Source organism: Spea bombifrons, chromosome 1 (genome assembly GCF_027358695.1).
Source record: "Spea bombifrons isolate aSpeBom1 chromosome 1, aSpeBom1.2.pri, whole genome shotgun sequence".
Taxonomy (NCBI): domain Eukaryota; kingdom Metazoa; phylum Chordata; class Amphibia; order Anura; family Pelobatidae; genus Spea; species Spea bombifrons.
Genome location: NC_071087.1, coordinates 13,716,813 through 13,742,061, shown reverse-complemented (window position 1 = coordinate 13,742,061; position 25,249 = coordinate 13,716,813). Strand labels below are relative to the sequence as shown.

Below are 25,249 nucleotides of genomic sequence, written 5' to 3'. Positions count from 1 at the left end.
GACAGTATAGCCAGCCCTCCATTGCCGGGGACACTGGAACAAATATCAGCCTATTGTGACAAAATGAAGGTTTAGCTTCACTTTACCTTAAATGTCAAATAATTATCCAATTCATATTTTTTTCCCCTACTAAACTAAACATTTCTTGCAGGTCACCCATACTTTATGCCTGAACACGTGTAAAAATGAGTGAATTGTAATGCTCTGCGAACTATGCCGGCAGCGGCAGCAAAGAGGAGAATATAAAGGCTCCGGATAATGCCAGACGTACCTTCTGGAAAATACACAGGTTGGGGAAAGTGCGTGAGATGTCCAATTTAATCAGCTCCAAACTGGCCTCTCTGTCTGCTGCCGACAGCCCCGAATCTACAGAAACACAGAAAGAATTAACAGGGTGAACACCTTCGGTGCTATACGTAAAACTATAAATTGACACTATCGAAATCTGGTGAAATTTTGAAGCTTATGGATAATGGGTTAATAGAGTACATTTACGTCAAAGATCAGAGACAATTGGGATTATAAATAAGGATTTCGCACAAAAAAACCCCAAAACTGTAAGCATTCAGTATAATGTATAAATGAATAGTGTAGATTTCCCGTAAAAACAAAAACAGAAAAAGTGCCCAATTCCACATCATTGAAATGACCGTATTCTGTTCTGTTGAAAAGTCAGACATTAAAAAGTCCAACACCTGAGTTTTACAGTAATTTAACTAAACCTGTTTATTTTTAAAATATGTAAATGCACAAAAATACACTACAGAATAAAATACAGCAGAAGCTAAACGCACATGAAGAAAGTAAATTGTAGGACAGCTTGTATACATATTAGAAATGATAAATCTCTACATAGTTTTGAAAATCATCAATTCTCTGGATTTATAAATAAAGATAAGTCCCAGTAACTCCTTCATTACAGGGCACGGCCGTAGTATAAAGAATTTTAGTTTTGGAACACGATGCTGCGTTTCAACGACCACAACGTATTTGGTGCAGCCATAAAATAGGAAACAAATGACTACAAAAGCTAGATACGGGTTATTCTATATTTAAAAGTCTTTTATTTAAGAGCGTGTTTTTCTTCACGTGCGCAAATATATTTTCCAGCGACACGCGCCTTCATTACATCCCTAGTTTCTAGGACCTCCTGCTAGTTACTGGGAGCGACAGCAGAAGAACCCACAATCTATGTATTTTCACTAAGAATCGAGGACTATACCTTCGTTTTCTAGTTCAGAGCCTCCCATGCTCAGCGATTTCCATCTGTCCTTCGCTCGAGATAAACAAATGTGAAATAGGTCTAAAAATGAATAAAAAAGTACAACTATATAACTGAACTTTGCTAGTAACCTTTGCTGCATAACGGTTGAATATTAAGAGAGGTATATATATAGAAAGTGACAGGTGATCACGTTATCATTCAACTATCGTTTTGTTTGATAAAAGTAAGAACTTATTATCCGACTGTGCCAATTATAACATGCATTTAAATACATACAAGCTCAGAAACAACTCTGAATACTAATAATTACACATAAAAGTATTTTCAAGAAACATCAACAAACGTAAGTTGACCATAATTTGGAGATTTTAGAAAGCAGACCTCTTGTATGTAACTCTCTCCAAAAAGCTAACTTTATAACCGATAGAGCGGTACGGGTAATCACGTCGGTCTCACCGTGGGTGATATTTAAATCGTTGCCAATGGCCAGGCTCCAGACTCTTCCACGCACGCTGGGCGGTATCCCCTGCCACCACATTTCCCGGACTCTCCGTGAGCACGACCTGTACGAAAGAATATCAAAAATACATCTTTAAAAGTCATTTTACGGAAACCCCACCGGCACAGGGGTTCAGCGATCGGGGAAAACCAGTAAATACATATTTCTAAATAAAGTTTACCCAACCTTACTGGCACATCGCTTTGGATGTAATCGCCTAAAGCGACGAACTTTGAAGACGGGAAGGCAAACTGCTTTGTATTTTCATTAAAGAGCCAGTAAATGCTACCGGCATGTTTACCTCCTACATAGATAAACATGCCAGTAAACAAACACATCATTTAAAAATTATACCCCTGAATATTATGTTTCTCCAAGTATTCATCCAGTTGCAGTTTAAATGTCTGTACAGACTCCGATAAAACTACCTCTGCAGGCAGAGAATTCCACATCCTTACTGTCCTTACTGTAAAAAACCCTTTCCTCTGCCTTAGACTAAATCTCCTTTCTTCCAGTCTAAACGCGTGACCACGTGTCCTGTGCATAGTCCTGTTTATGAACAGATTTCCACACAATGTTTCAGCCCGAATATATTTATATAACGCTATCCTATCCGTATAATTGTTGGCAGCAGTGCACAGGCTGCTCCTAACCAGCCAGTAAGCGTTATAGATAGCACATAATTGCTATCAAAATTATTCGCAAATCAGGTTTATTGTCAGTTTACAGACTTTTAGCTGTTTGCAATGAAAAAATAAAACAAAAGCAATGGAAATAACTCGACACAACGAACGCTTTCAGTGTTTTCTCCAAATTCCCCAAAACACAGCTTACAAAGACCTCTATCCAAATATAGAGGGTTTTGAAGAAAAAGCCCCTCTGTTTGGGACGCAGAAGACATCCCCGGATTTACTTACATGGCTTCCCAGTTAGGTAGGATTTCATTGTTCCACATTAGCGCGGCGTTTCCAATGCTTTCCTCCAGTTTACATCTTTCTTCTAGCTGTTTCTTCCTCCTTTGGGCTTCTTTCAATTCTGAATAATTAGAACATCAAACCACAAGTTTGGTTATGAACAAGATGAAAGTGCTATAAACGTAAGCGGAATCCACGCCTCACCCCTCTTAAAGCCCAACATCAACGCAGACCCCAAGCAGACGATTCATCTTATATGTCCAGTGCCGTATAAAACACATTTTACGAAACAAAAAGCTTAGTCCTAAACAACCGGAAGAAATTAACAAACTAAAAAAAACCTCAAATTTACCACGTGGATTGGAGTTTGATTTAACCCCTAGAATGCAAGCCGATTGTATGTTACCAATCCCTTCTGGTACTGGAACGATTAAACAATTTTATTCATGGGGGGAAAAAGCAATCCCTTTTAACCAGCCATTTTTGTACAATGAAACCATCTGGAATACGGTGAAACGGAGAATATATTTTATTCATTACGATGCAGCACAAGGTTCCAAGGCAAGGTGAAAGCCAATGCGTATTATTTCCAGGCTTCATAGATGAATGAATGATGGGGATGAATGAAGCACAGCGTACCCTTTTCCCTGCTAGGTACGCGGTCTCACAGCAAGGGGATTAAGAATGCGAATCGAGTCATTAAGACACTGAATTCCCCACGGCGTCTATGGATTACAGTCGCCCTGAGGATACGATACCGCCAAGAGAACGATCGCTTATTCTAATTAAATGCCACTGAAATCGCTTTTAATATTTAAATGACTGCTCCTTTGAACTAAAATTTGAAATCACCCCCCCCCAAGGCTTCTTGGGCCCTTCACCTTATTACTCGGTTTAGCCCCGGGCTCCTGGGGTCTGGCGTGGCGGACGACTGGATCATTGGCACAGATAGGGCTCCGGCAGCTAAAATCATGAATTCATTTACTAAGAGCTGGCGAGTGAGGGCGGTTCTGCTGAACGTTGCCATGAATTTGCAAGGGGTAGAAAATTATTATTTCAGGGACAGCGGCAGCATCATATGTATGAAAGTGGATACAATGGCTGAGGTGTTTTTTTTTGTTTTTTTTTACTGAAATAAAGGGATTCGTTTTTATTTTATTTTTTTACCTCTCCGTTTAGCTTGGGCCACCATTTCTTCATACTCCTGCCTGTGTTTTTGGGCCTCTTCGGCTGGCTTGGCCGGGAGGTTCCTAAACAGATAAATAAATATCGTTTTACCATCTTTTTAGAACATTTAAACTGGAAGCGTGATTACAATAGACTTTCATTAAAGCTCTAATGCCAAACTACTTTTCAAAACGTAGCATAAGGACATGAATTGAAAACGGTTTCCAAAACCGAATATTTTGTGTTTCCCCCCCAAACACTTTATTTCATTGTGTCTAAACCCCTACCACTTCAGAAGGGAAGCCACTCCACGTATCTACCATCCTCTCGGTAAAAGAAAAATGTCAAATATGTTCATACACAGAAAACAAGACATATATAATGTGGATTGAATGCAGCCACTCAACGAGAAACGTTCCCTTAACCCCAGAAAGTAAGAAAAACTTGTTTAATTAAAAAAAAACGCATAGAATTTGAACTTTACAACAAAGGTTAAAGTTTAAGCCGAATTTTGATGAACTGGAAAGAACGCTTCTGATTTCTGTGTATTGGACATGGAGGCAAACATAAAAATACAAAGGGTTTCAAACTCAACAGTTTTTATAGCCCTCTCCTGTAGAACGTTATTTTTCTCTGAATTATCACGGCTTTCAGGCCACATTAATCATCAAAGGGTAACCGTATTACGGAGAGACTCAAAAGGCGGAGATATGAGCAATGTTTATGCATAAACACATATACATATAATCATACCTTATTATTATTTATTGTTATATATATATATATATATATATATATATATATATATATATATATATATAGCGCCATAAAATTCCGTAGCGCTGTACAGTGTACACATACATACACACACACACACACGATACACAGATGTTGTGTTTCTCTCTAAAGGAAATTGTGTCTGAATGATCCCACTTTACAGCCAAACCAAGCGTTGGAAGACACTAGAAACAGCTGCTGCGTTTGAGAAAGAGGACACCAGAGATCAAAGGCTTTGAATATTTAACAAGCTCATAGACAAGGCCACTGGGTTTATCACCCTCCATCTCACCCAGCCTCCTAAAAGAGGGCTATCGCTCCTGTACTGATCTGCTTAGCTGGGAAAAGGATTAAGACATAATATAAAATAAGGCAGATCCGTGTGCGGTCTTATTACTGATTTCACAGTTATATATATATATATATATATATATATATATATATGCCACGATCAGCAATACATTGATTATTCCCTTTTATTTACCTACACATTAGCCAATATCCATTTGGGGGTTTACTTACTAAATAATGGCAAATTCAGCTTACCTACAAAAACATGTATGATTCCGCACAAGTCGAAAAGAAAGCGGGAAAGGTGATAAGGCACCAATAGAAGTTAATTGTGATTAATTAGATGCTGCTCACTTAACCAATTAGAAATATCAAGAATTGTAAAATAAACACTGTTAATTGTTTAGTTGTTTTTCTTCATTTTATTGGAAGATTTATTTTCACTTTGTGCTTTTTTCACTTGTTATAGAAAGAATCTTATAGTCATTAAAAAAAAAAAAAAAAGTGTTTGTCATCTGCCACAAAAACAAAAAAGTGTAAAAAGAAAACATTCTCAAAGCGGTTACATTAGCTGTATATTTATTGTGCATAATGCAGAATAATGAAAATAATACAAGATCTACGGATCCGGCCACCAGGGGCCACTTTTAGCAGCCAATGTTCAGCCAAGGTGGGGATTTGCAAAATAAAACAGAATTATGTTTTTAAATGAATCTCACCTTCTTTGGTGAGGCTGCCTGGGATATAAAGTCACCAGCAGCTCGTCACTTCCATTAACCCGCATGGAGTTCTGGTTACGCAAAGATTTTTGAAAAAAATCTTTATGAACATGTTTGTGGATCTGCAGCCCCTACGAGCCCCGATACACCCAGAACATCCAAAAATAACCATATTGTTTGTAGTATAAACCTTGTTGCCACCCCAGTAATGCCCCAGTAATTTCCTAAACCAAACCTGTTATACTGGACCAGCAAAAGAAATCAGATATAAAAAAAAACCAAAAAAAACTCAATAACTAAAACAGCGGGTCAATTAAAGGCTGTTTAGCTATAATTTTAATTGAGCGATTGGGTTTTAACCTTTTACGGTTTATTAATAAAGCTAAATGGGAAAAAACCCACAAACTACTCATAGACCACACTAACCACAAATATTTCCATGCTTTATTGAACAGCCTCTTCTTCTGTCCGGCTTTATTTTTCAGGAATATAACACCCCCACATTTATCCGCGAGATGCCCAAACTTACCTTTCCTTAACACGTTTAACACGTTCAGCCCGGGGTTTTGTTTTTTTGTTACCATAAAACACTTCGCCCATAGCCTTTCCATATTTGATAAACCAGCACAAGTCATGTATTATTTTGTTTAGGACAAGAAGTGCTTCTTTTAAGATCATAGAAACACATAAAACCTAATTATTAGTGATAATATGCAAGTTAAAAAACCCCACTAAAATAGGAAAAAATACCTTTCCTCTTCCTGACCCGTCTGTGCTGATCACACTGTGATTAGCAAGCAGGGCTCTGTAGCAATGGATGCGGTCAGTAGCTTTTGGGAGAAGGAGCAAGAGGGGTCCTTTTATCTAAGTGCTCCAGGGACCCGAGACCTTAATACGGCCTTGATCATTCCAAGTTAAAGTGAGATCGGCATTCTAAATCTAGAATTTGGACAAGACAGCTTCATCTTTTCAGAGCTTCCCAATAAATGTTTTAAATAAATAACCGCTTGCAAAAAAAAAATGAATGATATCTAGGTTGAGAGAAACGTCAAACCCACCAATACATTAGCAAGCTGTTTTTGTAGCCCTACGTCCATTTTACAATAACCAATGGACGATCCCTAGAAGTACCAATACCCAGCACCGGAACACTCACGCTGGCCTGTCCTCCAGAATGAGGGCCGTGGTCGAGAGAGGTTCAAACACCATGCTCTTCCTCACATTCTGCTTTGGGGAGGGAGACTTTGAAGCTCGTCCCAGTCTGTCTTCATATTCCTGGAGGACAGAGAAACAAAGACGTTACATTTTAACCCAAATAGTGGCAACGTGTTCTGGAACTTACCGCATGACAAACAATAGGTTCTCCACAAGAAGAGAGGAGGTCCCAGCCGATATGCGCAGGTCTCACATAGACTATAATAATCAAAGTCCCAAGCCGTTCCCGTAGGCTGGATTGCTGCCACCCAGAATTCCAATACAATAAAAAGACAATGAATTATGATTGGTCCTTTCCTCTGTGATCTGACCTAGTAGAACAACGCAAATTGCAAAGCCTGATACAGAAAAGTCTCTGAAAACGCATAAAGGAGAAGACTCCGCTGTACAGCGCTGTATAAATTATAAGACTATACCAGTTCAGTTGATTACCACGGTTTTATACATCGCCATCATATTCCGCAGCGCTGTACAACGAGATAATCACATGAGTGCTAGAAATGGGTAAACCTGCTAAATACCTTGGTTACAACAGGGAGTGACAAAAGCAATTACACAATGGAAACGGCTTCTACATTATCGTATTACATTATACAGCAGTTTGCCTCTATTGTCAGGTCTCCCCTACCCCATACATCCGGCAACATAAACCCTAATAATAATAACAATCTCAATGATTGAACTATCCATTATACAGGGCCAGCCAAAGCTCGCCCTTTGAAAGCCTTCATAATGTATAGAGAAGTCAAACAGAAATACAACTCCTACTTCAGCTCTTTTTAGTGAATAAACCCCTTTCTCTGATTGCAAACACTTCTGTGACATGATGTCATGAATATCATGAAGTCATCTTTAGATTCTTAGCAAATCAGTTTTTTGAAACAAAAGTTTAACGAATAATAATAAAGCCATAATAGTCGATATTCCTCTTTTGCATAATCTGATGTTTTTAAGCCGTAATCGGCGATATGTCAGGATTTTTTAGGTCCTTTTTTATAGCTCTGTTGAATATTCCACAAAATACAGATCTACAATTAGGAAGAATTAGTGCATCGACGGCAATTCGACTTGTATTGAGCTTTATGGTTTCCAACGTTACCCAGCAGTAATTTGAGTTTAATAGAGGCTTTTCTAGCGGCAAACCCTTCTATTAGCAGCCGGGCATCAGACTACAACGGCCAGCTCCGCGAACGATGGTTCGCAACAAAGACGAGAAAGTATCATTTAATTAGAAAAGTCACATCACGATGAAATTACATTTTACGTCAGACGCTACAAGCGCTCCGATGATCCCTTTCCCTGCGAATTAAAGAATCAACAGCAAAATAAAAATCTACGAAAGCAAAAGAATATCCACAGGGTGTGACGTACCAGGTACAGATGCTATGTGGTCACTGCAGTACCCAAAGGGTTAAAGTAGGGCCAACACCCATCACAACCAGCCAGCCTATATCTGTGTGTTTTAATAAAACAGCTGGAGAGGCACAGTGCCCTACCCCAGCCACATGCACTAATGTACACATTTTAACCTATAGTATACTAAAATATACTATTACACTATTAGGCATCAATTAAAAAAACTCGCCGGCACAAATTAACCTTAAATACGTATTACAAGTCTGGAACAAAATGAATAAAAATAACGAGTAACCCGACAGTGGGGGCAGACACCTCTAAAAGCCTTTTTTTATATTTAGGTCATAAAACGAGAAATATTTCACAAAGAACGTCACTGTTTGGGTACGGGAACCCAATGCGGCGTAGCATTATAATCAGAATCCTGCTGTTACAGATTTAAAGCTCTGACAGGGATCGCTCCGGGCGGACGGGATCCGGCGAATATCACCATTGTGACAATGTTTCCCCATTCTGTTGCAGGCATCTGGTCTCATCGGAGAAAAACTAACAAGGTCAAATGACAGGGCAGCAGATCCTGCGCGGCTGGGCACACAAAACGCTCGCCCGGTCACATGGATCGTTTAGATCTAGTAACACAGAACACGGTGATGCTGCAGATTTAATCCGGAAGCTCCCGGGGGGGGGGGGGGATTCACTCACCATGAACGCTGCAGGTCCTCAGAGGCAATGAAGAGGATGCTCCATGCTGCCGTGAATCATTTAAAAAGGACGGAGCGGAGAAGATCAGCCCCAGCTCCAGCGGAACATGCGTGGAGAATACCAAATTACCCTCGCAGGGCTGTCACGTGCATCGCTGTCAGATCCTCTCTCCAAGGAACCGAAAGGTCTGCTGCTCGCTGAGCAGGCTGCGACAGCCATTGTAATCAGCTGCAGATGGAATGCATCCAATCCGCTAGCTCCAGCATCACCTTGTAATGCCTTGTAACAGCAGCTTGATGGGAACACAAGAGCATCCAGCAGGAACAGCATCCACCCCCTGAACCGCCACACTCCTGGATTAACCCACGACGTGCCAGACACCTAACTGGGCGATCCTGTAACAATGTCACACGATACACACAAGAAAATAGATTGCCAGGTGTAAATTTATACGCACACCCCTGTACCAGCATCTATTGTGTTAAATCATATTCAGAGAAGGCTATAAGACACTGTGTCCCTGTGCAATGAAAGGGTTACTGGCACTAAAGGGTTTGCAATAACTAAACCAGTATACAGGTAACCAATGGCGACTAAACAACTGTGCTTGTTAGACAATAGAAGCCCATTCGTTCTTTCCAATGAATATTAACTCCTTAAATGAGACATCTGTGTAAGCGAATCTCTAGCCCTTATTGCATTAGTAGCCATAACGCGATACGCATCGTATGCGGAATCCACGGACAGGTTCCCCGGGGAGACATTCTGGTTTGGTTTACAGATTTTATTAATTAGGCCGTCGCCCACACGTTTATTCACAGAACAACGAGACACGAAGAAGCTCTCATGGAAGATCCGAAAAGATCAAACACGCAACGCAACAAACAAGACAGAGGAGTTCAGCACTGATCTGGCCATTTTAAAAACATATCCACGTCCCTTTTAGAGAATTGCACCAAAGGCAGAGAATGTGGTAAAGTGCATTTAACCAGCACTCAGGTGGGAATTCACTTGCATCACACCTCATGCGCACGCATCACACCTCACGCGCACGCATCACACCTCACGCGCACCCTGGGTCTCCCTGCTGCGCATAGAATTAGTTAATACATTATTAGTTAATACTGGTAAAACAGGCACAGCTTACATTTCACCGGCACACCCCTATTTAGAAAGTACTTTGAAATCTATACGTCACAGAGGAACAAGATATGCTGCGAGTCAACCGCCCCTTTCATAGATACAGAAAACCTATAGAATCCAAACCATAAAGCCACGGAAATAATAATAACTGCTTTTCTTTCACTCCGGGATCATTTTCTGGTATTCTGAAGAACCGGCTCCTATTACACCGATTAGGCTGCCAGCTAAGGGTTAAGCTACCAATATAACCAAATCGCACAAGGGATACACAGGACAGATCCGTAAATCATTTAAAAGAAAAACCTTTATCTCTATGATGTGACTAAACTTCCGGACATCAATAGCGATACAACGCCAGATAATGTGCCGGATCATCAATATCAAAACTCACGCCCTGATGCAAAGCTGCGGAGAAAGAGTCTGTGGATTACCGGGAACCGCTTACTAGAAAACCAGTAACGCTTAAAAAAGGCTTGTTAGGAAATCAAAACAGCAAGTAAAGCCTGCTTTATGTGCTAACTTCTGCTATAAAGGTGATAATCGCAGCATAAGACGGCAAAACTATGATTATGGGAGGTTGGGCAGGGTTCAAAATACAGATATGGCTGGGAAAAATACCATTTCATTCCGATACCTGAATCTTTCACTTAAACAAGTTATCCAATTCTACAATACATTTAAAATGAAGGCGGCCACTTAATTTCTGCAATACAACCCTTCCCCAGAGAACGCAACACCGCCAGCCGTACCCAGCGAAAACACCGCCAGCCGTACCCAGAGAACCCAACACCGCCAGCCGTACCCAGCGAAAACACCGCCAGCCGTACCCAGAGAACCCAACACCGCCAGCCGTACCCAGCGAAAACACCGCCAGCCGTACCCAGCGAAAACACCGCCAGCCGTACCCAGAGAACCCAACACCGCCAGCCGTACCCAGAGAACCCAACAACACAGCCAGCCATACCCAGAGAACGCAACACCGCCAGCCGTACCCAGAGAACCCAACAACACAGCCAGCCATACCCAGAGAACGCAACACCGCCAGCCGTACCCAGAGAACACAACAACACCGCCAGCCGTACCCAGAGAACCCAACAACACCGCCAGCCGTACCCAGAGAACCCAACAACACCGCCAGCCATACCCAGAGAACGCAACACCGCCAGCCGTACCCAGAGAACACAACAACACCGCCAGCCGTACCCAGAGAACCCAACACCACCGCCAGCCGTACCCAGAGAACCCAACACCACCGCCAGCCGTACCCAGAGAACCCAACACCACCGCCAGCCGTACCCAGAGAACCCAACAACACCGCCAGCCGTACCCAGAGAACCCAACACCGCCAGCCGTACCCAGAGAACCCAACAACGCCGCCAGCCGTACCCAGAGAACCCAACAACGCCGCCAGCCGCACCCAGAGAACCCAACACCACCGCCAGCCGTACCCAGAGAACCCAACACCACCGCCAGCCGTACCCAGAGAACCCAACACCACCGCCAGCCGTACCCAGAGAACCCAACACCACCGCCAGCCGTACCCAGAGAACCCAACAACACCGCCAGCCGTACCCAGAGAACCCAACAACACCGCCAGCCGTACCCAGAGAACACAACACACACCGCCAGCCATACCCAGAGAACACAACACCGCCAGCCGTACCCAGAGAACACAACGCCGCCAGCCGTACCCAGAGAACCCAACAACACCGCCAGCCGTACCCAGAGAACCCAACACCACCGCCAGCCGTACCCAGAGAACCCAACACCACCGCCAGCCGTACCCAGAGAACCCAACACCACCGCCAGCCGTACCCAGAGAACCCAACGACGCCGCCAGCCGTACCCAGAGAACCCAACAACACCGCCAGCCGTACCCAGAGAACCCAACACCACCGCCAGCCGTACCCAGAGAACCCAACACCACCGCCAGCCGTACCCAGAGAACCCAACACCACCGCCAGCCGTACCCAGAGAACCCAACAACACCGCCAGCCGTACCCAGAGAACCCAACGACGCCGCCAGCCGTACCCAGAGAACCCAACAACACCGCCAGCCGTACCCAGAGAACCCAACACCACCGCCAGCCGTACCCAGAGAACCCAACAACACCGCCAGCCGTACCCAGAGAACCCAACACCGCCAGCCGTACCCAGAGAACCCAACGACGCCGCCAGCCGTACCCAGAGAACCCAACAACACCGCCAGCCGTACCCAGAGAACCCAACACCACCGCCAGCCGTACCCAGAGAACCCAACACCACCGCCAGCCGTACCCAGAGAACCCAACACCACCGCCAGCCATACCCAGAGAACCCAACACCACCGCCAGCCGTACCCAGAGAACCCAACAACACCGCCAGCCGTACCCAGAGAACCCAACAACACCACCGCCAGCCGTACCCAGAGAACCCAACACCACCGCCAGCCGTACCCAGAGAACACAACACCGCCAGCCATACCCAGAGAACACAACACCACCGTCAGCCGTACCCAGAGAACCCAACACCACCGCCAGCCGTACCCAGAGAACCCAACAACACCACCGCCAGCCGTACCCAGAGAACCCAACACCACCGCCAGCCGTACCCAGAGAACCCAACACCGCCAGCCGTACCCAGAGAACCCAACAACACCGCCAGCCGTACCCAGAGAACCCAACACCGCCAGCCGTACCCAGAGAACACAACACCGCCAGCCGTACCCAGAGAACACAACACCGCCAGCCGTACCCAGAGAACACAACACCGCCAGCCGTACCCAGGGAACACAACACCGCCAGCCGTACCCAGAGAACACAACAACACCGCCAGCGATACCCAGAGAACCCAACACCACCGCCAGCCGTACCCAGCAAACCCAACACCACCGCCAGCCGTACCCAGAGAACCCAACACCACCGCCAGCCGTACCCAGGGAACACAACACCACCGCCAGCCGTACCCAGACAACCCAACACCACCGCCAGCCGTACCCAGAGAACCCAACACCACCGCCAGCCGTACCCAGAGAACCCAACAACACCGCCAGCCGTACCCAGAGAACACAACACCGCCAGCCGTACCCAGAGAACACAACAACACCGCCAGCGATACCCAGAGAACCCAACACCACCGCCAGCCGTACCCAGCAAACCCAACACCACCGCCAGCCGTACCCAGAGAACCCAACAACACCGCCAGCCGTACCCAGAGAACCCAACAACACCACCGCCAGCCATACCCAGAGAACCCAACACCACCGCCAGCCGTACCCAGAGAACACAACACCGCCAGCCATACCCAGAGAACACAACAACACCGCCAGCCGTACCCAGAGAACCCAACACCACCGCCAGCCGTACCCAGAGAACCCAACACCACCGCCAGCCGTACCCAGAGAACCCAACAACACCGCCAGCGATACCCAGAGAACCCAACACCACCGCCAGCCGTACCCAGCAAACCCAACACCACCGCCAGCCGTACCCAGAGAACCCAACAACACCGCCAGCCGTACCCAGAGAACCCAACACCACCGCCAGCCATACCCAGAGAACCCAACACCACCGCCAGCCGTACCCAGAGAACACAACACCGCCAGCCATACCCAGAGAACACAACACCACCGCCAGCCGTACCCAGAGAACCCAACACCGCCAGCCGTACCCAGAGAACCCAACAACACCGCCAGCCGTACCCAGAGAACCCAACACCGCCAGCCGTACCCAGAGAACCCAACACCACCGCCAGCCGTACCCAGAGAACCCAACACCACCGCCAGCCGTACCCAGAGAACCCAACGACGCCGCCAGCCGTACCCAGAGAACCCAACACCACCGCCAGCCGTACCCAGAGAACCCAAGACCGCCAGCCGTACCCAGAGAACCCAACAACACTGCCAGCCGTACCCAGAGAACACAACAACACCGCCAGCCGTACCCAGAGAACACAACACCGCCAGCCGTACCCAGAGAACCCAACACCACCGCCAGCCGTACCCAGAGAACACAACACAACGGTGCGCACGTGCGTGTAAGTGTGTGTGTGTGTGTGTGTGTGTGTGTTAGTGTGTGTAAGGGCGCGCATGTGTGGGGTCATTACATGGTTTCTACCCTCTATGGTATTGCTGATGCCAATATGACCATATATACTTGAATCCGGATACTCCGTGTTCATCATGTGAAATCCATGGTGTCTTAATCCGGGCTGAAAGGCTTGCACATACGTCGCAGCATATGATGAACGCTACATATGACGCGTGTTAAAGGTTAATGTATTCCGGGTCGGCTCGCTAGGCTACGACAAAGAATGTCTAGGAACCTATTTTTGACGTGTCGTGAGTTAAAAGCTCCACGGCAGATTGACGCAATAGCAAGAATAACACTATACAGGATGGACACACCTGGCCCAACGAGCTAATCTGTGGCCCCTCAGGGCAAACGAAGTCACGCGACTCCAGCCCCGGAATGCTTGACATTAATGCATGGAACGCCAATAACCATTATTCTTCAACAAATACCGCCGGCTGAAAATAGCTGAAGTACTGTAACAAAACGCCTATTACATATATCTATATCTATATAGAGGGTATATACCTAATATACCCTGCTTCTAGAAACTGTAGGTTTAGCAGGATCTGGATACATCTTTCCTAAGGGTGGAAATATTAAACGTATGTCATTTCCATGTTAATGCGTACAATTATGCTCCTTCCCCATCCCCCACCTTTTTGGAGCATGGGAAATGCGTTTGGCCCAAAAATGTCAGCTCTGTTGCCTACTCGGCGAACACTACCGGTGGCAGGGTCTGTTCGGACCCCAGTGCTGGTGCGCGACAAGCGCTCCCATTGACTTCAGACAGGAGAAGTCAGTGACGGATCAATCAGCGGCAAGAAATGTCAGACCACGGAGGACGCAAATGCGGGTGTCGCAGCACGCCCCAGCATATACAGAAGTCACATTGGGTGCTGCAGCGTGTGGCCGGGGGCTGAATATGCCGGGCAGCACACTACACAAGCATAAAAATATAGCGTAAACCACTTTGTCATTGGGTAGCCGCTGGCCTTAAAGAGCCAGGGCCGCCTCGCCACACCAGTCTGATCCTGGATTTGCCACAAAGGCTGGAGAGGTACCCGCTTGTCTGTCCTTGGGTACACAATAGTATCACAATATTATTGTGATACTCCTGTATCACAATAATATCTATGCAGATATTCCCCGGTATAGTCCTGCAGAACATGATGGCGTTAACCACTCACTCAATGGTATTCTAGTAATAGTACGGTACTATTATATATATATTCCAATCTGTGAGGCAGAGAACGTAAGCCTCTAAGAGCGAGGAATAACGCAAGTGCATTCAAAAGAGGCATTGGATGCCAGAGCACATAAGAGGGTTAAACATGAACGCTGTTACCCAACCTCTGAAATCTCGTCACATTCTGGACTGACAAGTACAATGAACACGACAAACACAATGAATATAATATATAACACAACAAACTGCTTCATAACCTCAATAGGGAACACCATGGGAGAAATTCCAGGCACTGGCTGCGTGACAGAGGTAATGAGATATTCCCCATGACAGAGGGTGAGGTCGAACAATCAATCATCTTATAGGTGCTTATAAGACCTGCTTGGTAACGACGTCTCATTTATTTCAGATCTTAGGGGTCAGAGAGTGCGCAGCGGATGGAATGATATCGCCGTCACAACAAACGATTCTCCCGCTGCTGCGTATAGAAGACGCACCATCCAGGCAACAGCAGGACACACAAAATGTATTCATACCGACAGACACTTTATACTCAAATGTCTGCAATCCTCCTGAAAATGACTTTTATGAAAAAGGGATGGCATTGCTTAAACTTCTCCTAGATTGCGAGCTCCTTTGACCAGGTGGCCCGTATCCCCCTTCTCCAGAAACCGCGGCTAAACCAGCCACGTGGATTCATTTACACCAAAAAAAACTCTCGTCGGAGACTCTGAACATCATGACTGGCTTTTTTTAAAGGAAAGCTTGTAATGAACGGATAAATGTTTCTAACGGCACACAACGCACCCCAAAACGTCCTCGCGTTACGGCTGCAGAGAGACAGAAACTAAAGTTAAATACCTGTTGTGTTTTCCGCTGGTTATTTTGCGGGACTTTCCCGAAGAGTTTCCAGCCCTGATCATTCGGTTTCTCTGCTTGGACGCTCTTTTTTCTAGCAAATATATTCCTGCAAAAAAAGCAACAGACAGTGAAATATTTTCCTCTAAACACAGAGAATTACTTCGTCCGCGGCTGTGTTAAACGTCACAATACACAGAATATTCATCGGAATGCATTTTGTTTTAAGATCTACTTCTACAAGGAGTTCGAGCGAGTTATTGGGGTCCAAGATAGGGGTCTATTCACTAAAGGGTGCGTTGTGGCACCGACTTGTTTCTCCAGCTAAAAGGTTGGACTGGCCCTTATGCACACCTCAGACACCTAGCTATTTGTACTATACATTATACAGGGCCAGCCAAGGGCTTTCTGCAGCAGAAGGTAAATAGTGTTGGAGAGAGAACCGGTTACCCCGTAATCCTCATGGACATCACGCAGATCAGGCTTTTACACGTTTATGACTTCGATGGCTTCTTTACGGCCAGCATCGGGAGTAAAATTCTCTCCTTCATATTATTTTCTTGCCCGGTATTCCCGAGAAGCGATTTGCAGCCACTTTCCAATCGCCTGGCTAAAGCCCTGCAGCCAACGAGCCAAAGCTGCGCGCAGCCAAACGAGCCAAAGCCGCGCGCTGCCAAACGAGCCAAAGCCGTGCGCTGCCAAACGAGCCAAAGCCGTGCGCAGCCAAACGAGCCAAAGCCGTGCGCAGCCAAACGAGCCAAAGCCGCGCGCAGCCAAACGAGCCAAAGCCGCCGTCCACCGGTTTACCGAACCAGTTTATCAAATGGGAAAAGTAAAGTTAAAATACGACGCGCTTAATAAGAAACCGCAGAAGCTTAATCATCTGCATGTGTAACCATAACTAAAGTCGTTACAAAGTCAAGTTGTTTTGGCCGATTACATTAACGTTATCAGTAAACCCATAAAGAATCCCGAAATACACAGAGACGCCGGCGTTCACGCCTATCCACAAACACTCGGGAAGAAGATGTAACGTCCGTGCCGATTCTGGTGCAAGGTTATGAGAAGTGGATCACTCCATGGGTTATAGGGCGCCGCTAACACTACTCATCACGCTCTTATACCAGAATCACTATCTTTATACACAGGTGAATGATGAGAGGCTGCGCAGCCAACACGTAAAGGAGAATATACATGAAATGAGGATCTGAAACGGGACCTTTACGTTTGTAATGGAAGTAGTAATGAATAAAAAACAGAGAGATAACGTTTACTATCGCCCGCCGCGATGACGGCCACCATTGTTTTAATGTGAATCATCGTCCAATGTGCGCTTCCTAGTATCCGCCATTGGTAATTCTCACCGGGACCTCGTATATCGCCCGTATCACTGTAATGTCGTCATGTTTATCGCACCCACACGGATAATGTACCGCGTGTCATTATACCGCTTTTACTGTAAAGTATGAATCCAATGTAATGTACTTTAACGGAACTAAAGGATTCATTACTGCACAGAGCTTTGTGTTTCTGGCTCTAGAGGAAGTATTGTTCCGGGGGATTTGCCCTTCACGTAAGGCATATAGACATTTTTATGCAAAGGTCCACTTTCAGAGAATTTCCTCAACGTGGAACCGCGGCCTCTGCTCACGTAATGGAAACAACAACAGGCTCTTTGTTTTTTCTACAGTAGCAGGTGAAGTGTAAACGCCGAGTCCTGCGCCCGATTCATCTACCAAAACACAGCCGGGAAAAGCAAACCTACGAGAAATGGAAACATCTTAACCTAGCAACCCAAATCTGTTAGCAGGGGGACAGCCACCCTAGGCCAGAATACGTCACTAGTCCTACTGTCCACGTATAAAGTAACACGGCTCCACCATCAGCCGCTTATCACATTCCCTTATTCGAAACGTTCAGTACCAGCTAAACGTAGCTGCATGAACCTTAACAGGAAATATCTGACGTAAGAACCAAGACTCAACAGCTTTTAGTTTTCCGGTGAAAACGCTGCAACGTTCTCGGTATGCGGACGTTGAAGTTTGCGTTTCAGACTTCTATGGCATCGTTACTTCCAGCGCCGAGATCTCTCGCTAATCCCAGATAGCGGCAGAACAGGGAATGGATCCTACACGTTACATCCAGTCAAGAATTAGATGCACCCGCTATCGTTCAAAAGTTTGGGGTCACTCAGCTGTTTTCATGGTAAACAAGGACATTTCTGGCTGTAATATAATCGCAGAAGTGTTTTCTAACAATCAATCAGCCTTTTAAACTTAAACTGGGATCAGCGAATACAACCTGCCATCAGAACACGAGTGATGGGAGTGATAAAGGGCCATTGGCACACAGGAGTGATGGGAGTGATAAAGGGCCATTGGGACACAGGAGTGATGGGAGTGATAAAGGGCCATAAATATATTCTATTAAAAGTCAGTCATTTCCAGCTACAACAGTACTTTACACCAGTAACATCTATACTGTATTTCTGTGACATTTCATGTTATTTTCTTTAAAAAACCAAGGACATTTCTAAGTGACCCCAAACTTTTGAATGGACACACAGTAAGGTGGGCGCCACATTCACTATCACACCAACAAAGCGAAAGCTTTACCGCTCCACCGATAAATAACGGCCGGACTCGATGTACGTCGGCACGGTCTTCAGCGGAATGAATAACTGTCGTATTTCTCGGGTCTTCCTCCCGGCGGCAGACACTCCCCTGAGTTTGGTCTATCCATGGGCCGCGAGGCTCTTAAGTTTTCTCTATTTCTATCCATCCTCTCCATTCCTGGTTTTAATGTATTTAATAAAGTGTTTTCACTTGGATGATACGGCTGTCCCGTTGTAATCAGGACTTGAGAAACCACAGGAACGGCAGAGCCGAGGCATCAAAACATTGAGATGCGGCTCCTCACTTTTTGTGCCTCACTGGCTAACAATCGCTGGCCGTTGGAAACGCTGCATTAATGCAGCAATACGCGTGTGTGTGTGTGTGTGTGTGTTTATATATATATACACACACACACACATTATATATATATATATATATATATATATATATATATATATATATATATATACATACATACATATACATACATTATATATATATATAGCGACGTTGGATCCCTTTTTTGCTACTTTTGCGTTTATTTGAGGTCGTCGCTCCGAATGATTTCTGAAACCTCAGTAACCTCACAGCCGGCAAACTTACAGCTCAAAGTTCTATAAACGATCCAAAAACACAAAAGAGCCGGATAAGCAGGAGCACGGAGCGAAGACGCTCGCCAGGACCCGGGTTTATGACTAATCCAGCGATAGCCGCGCATGGGGTGAAAGTCTAAGTACGGCAGAAGAAGTGAACTCCGTGATCTCTGCCGCCGTCACCGTCACATCCCGCACGGCTCGAAACATTAACTAAGACTAAGAAATGATTTTATGCGGCACGGGGGATGGGGTCTCGTGATCTGTTAATTAAAGTTAATCTTTGCATTCAGAAACCTGTGAAAGAGGATCTATTCCATTAACACTTTCAACACCACACAGAATGACAGCCCACCCAGTCAGCCCATTGTTCCTGATGTCGAGACGGAATAAGTCCTCGGTCTTGTCTGAAGTGCAGGATAACGTTAAGCCTATCACGTGCATGAAACTGAATTCCCTCACTGTATTAGCTGTTACCACTTCAGCTGGGAGGCTGTTCCACTTATCCAGCAGCCTCTCAAAGTAGATACCAACGCATGGAGCTCTATTTTTTGTTTGCTGGTGCTGAAAGGGTTAACCCCTCCCCACCATTAGCATTCCTTCTAATTCAGACAATAGAGGAACGAATGCGAGTTACCTGGAAACGGGACGGTTACCAGCCTGAGAGCATCTAATAACACACTTCACAGGTGTAACGGGGGCCACGAACAAGGAGCCCCTTTATTTACTCCACAAGGCGGCACAGGGTGCAAAACAGGTTTTCCTAAATAAAAGCCCCCGCTGGGGGCATCCGACGGGCTCTGCATTCACGCCGTCACTCATACAAACGCGGTCAAAAAGAAACTTCTCCCTTCCAAACGTTATAATGAATATCATGCAGACGGCCGATCCGGCCTCCTAACCGACCAAAGGAAAGTCAATCATCAGACTGACTCGACGGAGCAGAAAAAGGTTGTTTATCGCAAACGTTCCAGATTCCCATTTTGCAAAGTTTTATCTCCCCCCCCCAATATTCTGCGATTCAGTCACTTTTCACCCAAATACACCCGAGACGCGTGCCGACCCGAGACACACGTCCAAAACCGCCAGCTACTACAACGAGTCCTCCCCTGACCCCTTCGCCCCCTTGTCCTTTTAACCCCATACTCACCTGTCTACTAGGAGCAGCAGAGGAGGGGCAGCCATGGAGGTGACCGGGGTGGAGGGCAGGCTGCCGGGGGCTTATAGTGACTGGGACAGCATGGTTGGGGTGATTCCGGACCCTCAGAAGCCGAGGTTTATGGCTTTGGATTCATGCTTAACAGGGTTACCAGGAAGCTGCAGCGTCAGAGTTAGAACAGGATCGTTGTGTTAGCAGGGAAGGGCACGGACGGCAGTAATCAGAGGGTTGGCCGACGGGCTATTCACAGAACTCACACCCACAGAAACCTCCCCGGCCGCATTCTACTCCCCGCGCATGTTCATCCGGGGCGAGGAGCTTCCCCAGTCTCCTGCCGCTCCTGTCAGCTTTGGTTTTTTTTATCCATGGTGCCCGTTTAACCAGGAGTCAGGTTAAATGTTAGAGGAAGTTTGAACCATAAGGTTACAGATTTAACTATTTCACTCCCTCACCGGGCCGTAAATTCCACCAGAAACCTAAAACTACTTCGTAATATTTCTTAAAAGAATTAAAAAATATTTATAGTCAAAAAAAAAAAAAAAAGATAAATTCAACTAATATTCCTAATGTGCACTTTTATGCTAAATAAACCTGCACAATAGTCCTTATAGATCCATCAGGCTGCGGCTGGGCGGTTATTCCTCCCCAATACGCTTTCACTTCCACTTTTGGTCCGAGATGTCAGATTTTAAAAACGAGGAGAAAAGTCACTGGAAATTAACGCAGAAACGTAGAATTTCACCCGATTTGACTACATTTATATAAAACAAATGTTAAATAACCCACATTCGGGAACGTCTCTCGCACGCTAAACGCAGATGATTGCAGAAACATGCATGGTTACGTGTTCCAGCAGCAGCAGCTACTGCTGTACATCGCTGTGGAATATGTTGGCGCTATATAAATGAATAATATTCATAGCATTTGTTGGCAGATCAGATCTGAACCACTAAGCGTATTTTTTTTTTTGCAGTAAGCGTCCGTAGGGCCAGACTCGGGATAGACCTCACGCTGTAAATAAACCCGAATATATATTTCTAAACGTCCACAAGCACAAAGCCCGAGCGGTGACGGCACCCGGGACATTTACTGATATATCGCCGGCAGATTCTGAATACAGATACGAGGGGAATCCCAGCTTATGGGGGATGTGCACATAGTACACGGTTTAATATACAGATTTATAGATTGTGTAATTAGCGGGGGGGGGGGGATTTATTAGCCGCAATCCTGCTGGGATTTTATACGGGAATCACTAATTAAAAGCTTTAAGAGACCGCAGAGCATTCAAACAAACGCCCGGGGAAAGCGGACGGGTAAAACCCAACGTATGCAACAAAAAAAACATTTCCTTTTGAAACGCAGTCATGCGCGTGTTTTGTTTATTCAGCCGGCAGGGCTGCTGGAACCCCGGCCAAACGCAGCCTTCAGGACCCGACAACTTCTGTTTAGAAACCGTATCCTACATCTATAAGAAGTGTTCAGAACGGGAGCATACCGGGCAAGCGCAAGGAGGCAGAGCGGAGAGAACGGGAGCGCTACCGGGCATGCGCAAAGAGGCAGCTAGGGGGTTCAAAAGAGACAGACGTTTGAATTCTTACTCGGATCCCCATAGAATACCCGTCTGTTTGCATGCAGTAAAATGCATTTAGATATTAGCGGGTCTATTTATACCAACGATTCCGTCGTGTTTGGGAAATAATCTCAGAAGGCTGACTTTTGTTGACATAACTGCGAGCTCACAGGGATTGGCCCCGAGCGTCCGGGTTTGTACAGCAATTGCAGGGTTAATGGGCAGATCGTCCGGGTCAAACAGTCTCTTTCCGTCGCTGCTTCATCACAGGTGACTTAATTCAGAACATCTTGGAACAATGCAATGTTTCTCATAAAGACTACAATTAAAACCAGGGTGCGCCAGGTCGCCATGGCGACAAGAAACCTGTTCCTGGCACCCAGGGTTTTACAAAACACGGGGGGTTAAAAGTTGCCAGGACTGTCAGCGTGATTTAGATTTTGGTGCGAATAAATACTAAATGAATGATTGTTATTGGCATGAAAAACCGGAGCGATGGGTAACGAGTCCTTATGGTGAAATATACTTTGTCATGAAGGGGTTAAGTGCGGTATTGCACAAAGCTGCGCAGCACTTTAGAAAGGTGCATTTTAGGTCATATCGCCCCAATAAACACCCTTTAACTGTGGACCTGGGGGGGGATAATATGTGAACATAAAAACCATGATTGGGGGGGGAGAAAGAAACCAAAGAGGTATTGGTATTTTACTTTACTGAGAAGATGGTAGATACGTGGAACAGCCTCCCAGCAGACGTGATCGAGGTTACTATAGTAAGGGAATTTATGTATTCATGGGACAGGCATTAATGTTTGCTGAATCTGAAATGAATGAAGCTCTGCGGTCAGCCCATCGCAGCGACAGAAAATAAACAGACTCACAATAACAATCGGATACACATATATTGTGCAATTACACAGCAATTAAAGGGACCGTGACTGCAGCAATCACAAGGCCGATCGGGGGTCGGGGGGGTTGTGTCGCTACATGCCTCGATACTGAGGCATGTCAGCAACACAGTTTATGCTTAGGAAGCGATTCCGATCGCTTCATAAGCAGTTTTAGCCGGGCGCCGCCGCGATCTTTGATGATCGGTGCGGCGGCGGCCATTTTTTTTCTTCAGCCTCACTTGTGAGGCTTCCGTGGATGCTGCAAAGCCGCCGATTGCGGCGAAAATGCCGCGATCGCGGCGATGCAGCTATTTAACGGCAGCCCGTACATGTACGGGCATTGTCGTTAACCCGTTGCACGGCAACCCCGTACATGTACGGGGATTGTCGTTAAGGGGTTAAAGAGCAGTAATCGTGCGGCTGGAGTTTTTATTCGAAGCGAGTATCTCCTAAACGTCACCGCGTTTAACGGCATCGAGTACCCACAACACCCGAGCCAACAGATGCGGCAAAGCTCACTGCTCCTACTCATCAGATAGAAGCCCGGACACTCATCGTATGAAGAGAGACTCGCCTTGTAACTATTATAAAACGTAACCACTTCCATTAACACGAGTGAGAAGCAAGGAATACACAGCATTCCGTTACTGTTTGTGAGATTGGGAACCCCAGGGAGATGATTAGCATGGCATCTGAGTACAGCTGCTATGCAGATTATACATATGGGTCCCTGGGGTGGAGCAATTGGAGAGCAGGGTGGGCCAATGCTCCATTTCCCCATTTTGTGGAAATTCCATGCCGGGTTTTCCAGGAGGCAAGAAGTCCACAGGATCCGGTCCGGGATTCCTATGGGGCCGGCGTCAGGCACAGGTGCTGGACATTAAAAACCCCTGGAGCCTGATACTCAGGGAGACTGTTGGGGGAAGAGGAAGTTCCCTGTGCTCCCAGGGCAAGGAGAGGCCCTGAAGAAGACAATCCCTGAGCCAAGTGAGGCAATACCTGCCTGGACATTTTGTGTGTTGTCTGGGGGAGGTTTTCCAGAGCCTGGCGTAGCTGGGTCTGGCTGGGAGGTTGAGGTAGTGAGTGATTAGGCTGGTCAGTCTGGGCCAGCATAGTTCAGTTAGAGAGGGCTCCAATTGGGAGCTAGGTTTTCTTTTTATGATTTGGTTTTTGGGGTTTAAGCGGTTAAAATAAAGCACTGTTTTGTTCAAAGCTGCTGTTCCTGACTGATTGCCCTAGAGGACTGTGCTTAGGACCCCTAAAAGTGACATGTATGGCCCTCATGCTATAGGGTTTGTCACATATGGTGGAGAATGCAGGCATAGCACTGCTATGGTCTGTGGGCAGAAAGCAGGAACCAAGTGAACAACTGAGTGGATGCTGGTGACGAGTGCTACACCGGATCCTGTGGACTTCTTGCCTCCTGGAAAACCCGGCATGGAATTTCCACAAAATGGGGGAATGGAGCATTGGCCCACCCTGCTCTCCAATTGCTCCACCCCAGGGACCCATATGTATAATCTGCATAGCAGCTGTACTCAGATGCCATGCCAATCATCTCCCTGGGGTTCACAATCTCACATGTTTTATAGCAGATATATATATATATATATATTATATACGGTATATATCTATCACATATCAATTCCACGAAAATCGATGTGTCTAGGGTTACAGGCCCTGATTCATCAGTGTATACTCCGAGGTTCTCTCCCTTTTCCTCGCTTCACATTTATAAAGCCTTCTTATACAATAAGCAACTTAATAGGGGAGGGATAACTTAACGAGAGCAGAAGGATGAGGGGACGGCTTCCATTCTCTATAGATTAGATGGATTTCTAACACTTTTTTGCTCCTAATATATTCATATACACATATGTGGATTAGCGTATAGATCTGTAGAATCTAGGGCTTGTGATAAAGGTAAAAGATCTTCTATAAGCGTTCTGACCGGCACAATGTATAGCAGCCGCAGTAAACGAATCTCTGAGTACGGCTCGGCTTCCCTGGGTCTCCAGGGAACGTTCCTCTGGGGCAGGGAGTCGTGTTCGGCTACAACCTAATTTCCCTCCCACTTCTAACATATTCACTATCTGCGGCTGGACTTTAGCCATGGCCGGCCCCGTCCCCTCACAAAGCCCCTGCCTCAGAAGAGGAGGAAGCCCCGGTTGGTGTTTCCCGGGAAGTCCGTAGGCATGCGGAAGGCCACGCGGCCTAACTGCTGCGAAACTCCGCAAAATAAAGGACACGGGAGCAGACACCAGATACAACGGATCACCTTAAACATGGATCCACTGATCCGCTGCCGCTCCGTAA

General features: G+C 46.0%; 1 protein-coding gene across 3 annotated transcripts in view; it reads right to left on the bottom strand.

Annotated features, from left to right (window-relative positions):
* The window catches only part of TBC1D14 (TBC1 domain family member 14), a 39,305-nt gene that overhangs the window by 6,748 nt on the left and 7,308 nt on the right, over window positions 1-25,249 (bottom strand). Inside the window, exons 1-8 of one of the 3 annotated variants that reach the window (XM_053458255.1) lie at window positions 20,463-20,689; window positions 16,108-16,213; window positions 6,749-6,867; window positions 3,806-3,888; window positions 2,642-2,759; window positions 1,682-1,788; window positions 1,223-1,303; window positions 272-366 (exon numbers count right to left, since the gene is read on the bottom strand). In XM_053458255.1, coding sequence (XP_053314230.1) covers window positions 272-366; window positions 1,223-1,303; window positions 1,682-1,788; window positions 2,642-2,759; window positions 3,806-3,888; window positions 6,749-6,867; window positions 16,108-16,213; window positions 20,463-20,497 — 744 coding nt within the window. In that variant the 5' untranslated portion in view covers window positions 20,498-20,689. Of the gene's footprint in view, window positions 1-271; window positions 367-1,222; window positions 1,304-1,681; window positions 1,789-2,641; window positions 2,760-3,805; window positions 3,889-6,748; window positions 6,868-8,865; window positions 9,070-16,107; window positions 16,214-20,462; window positions 20,690-25,249 lie in introns of those variants that run through there. The other 2 variants (XM_053458254.1, XM_053458256.1) reach the window with 2 other exon arrangements.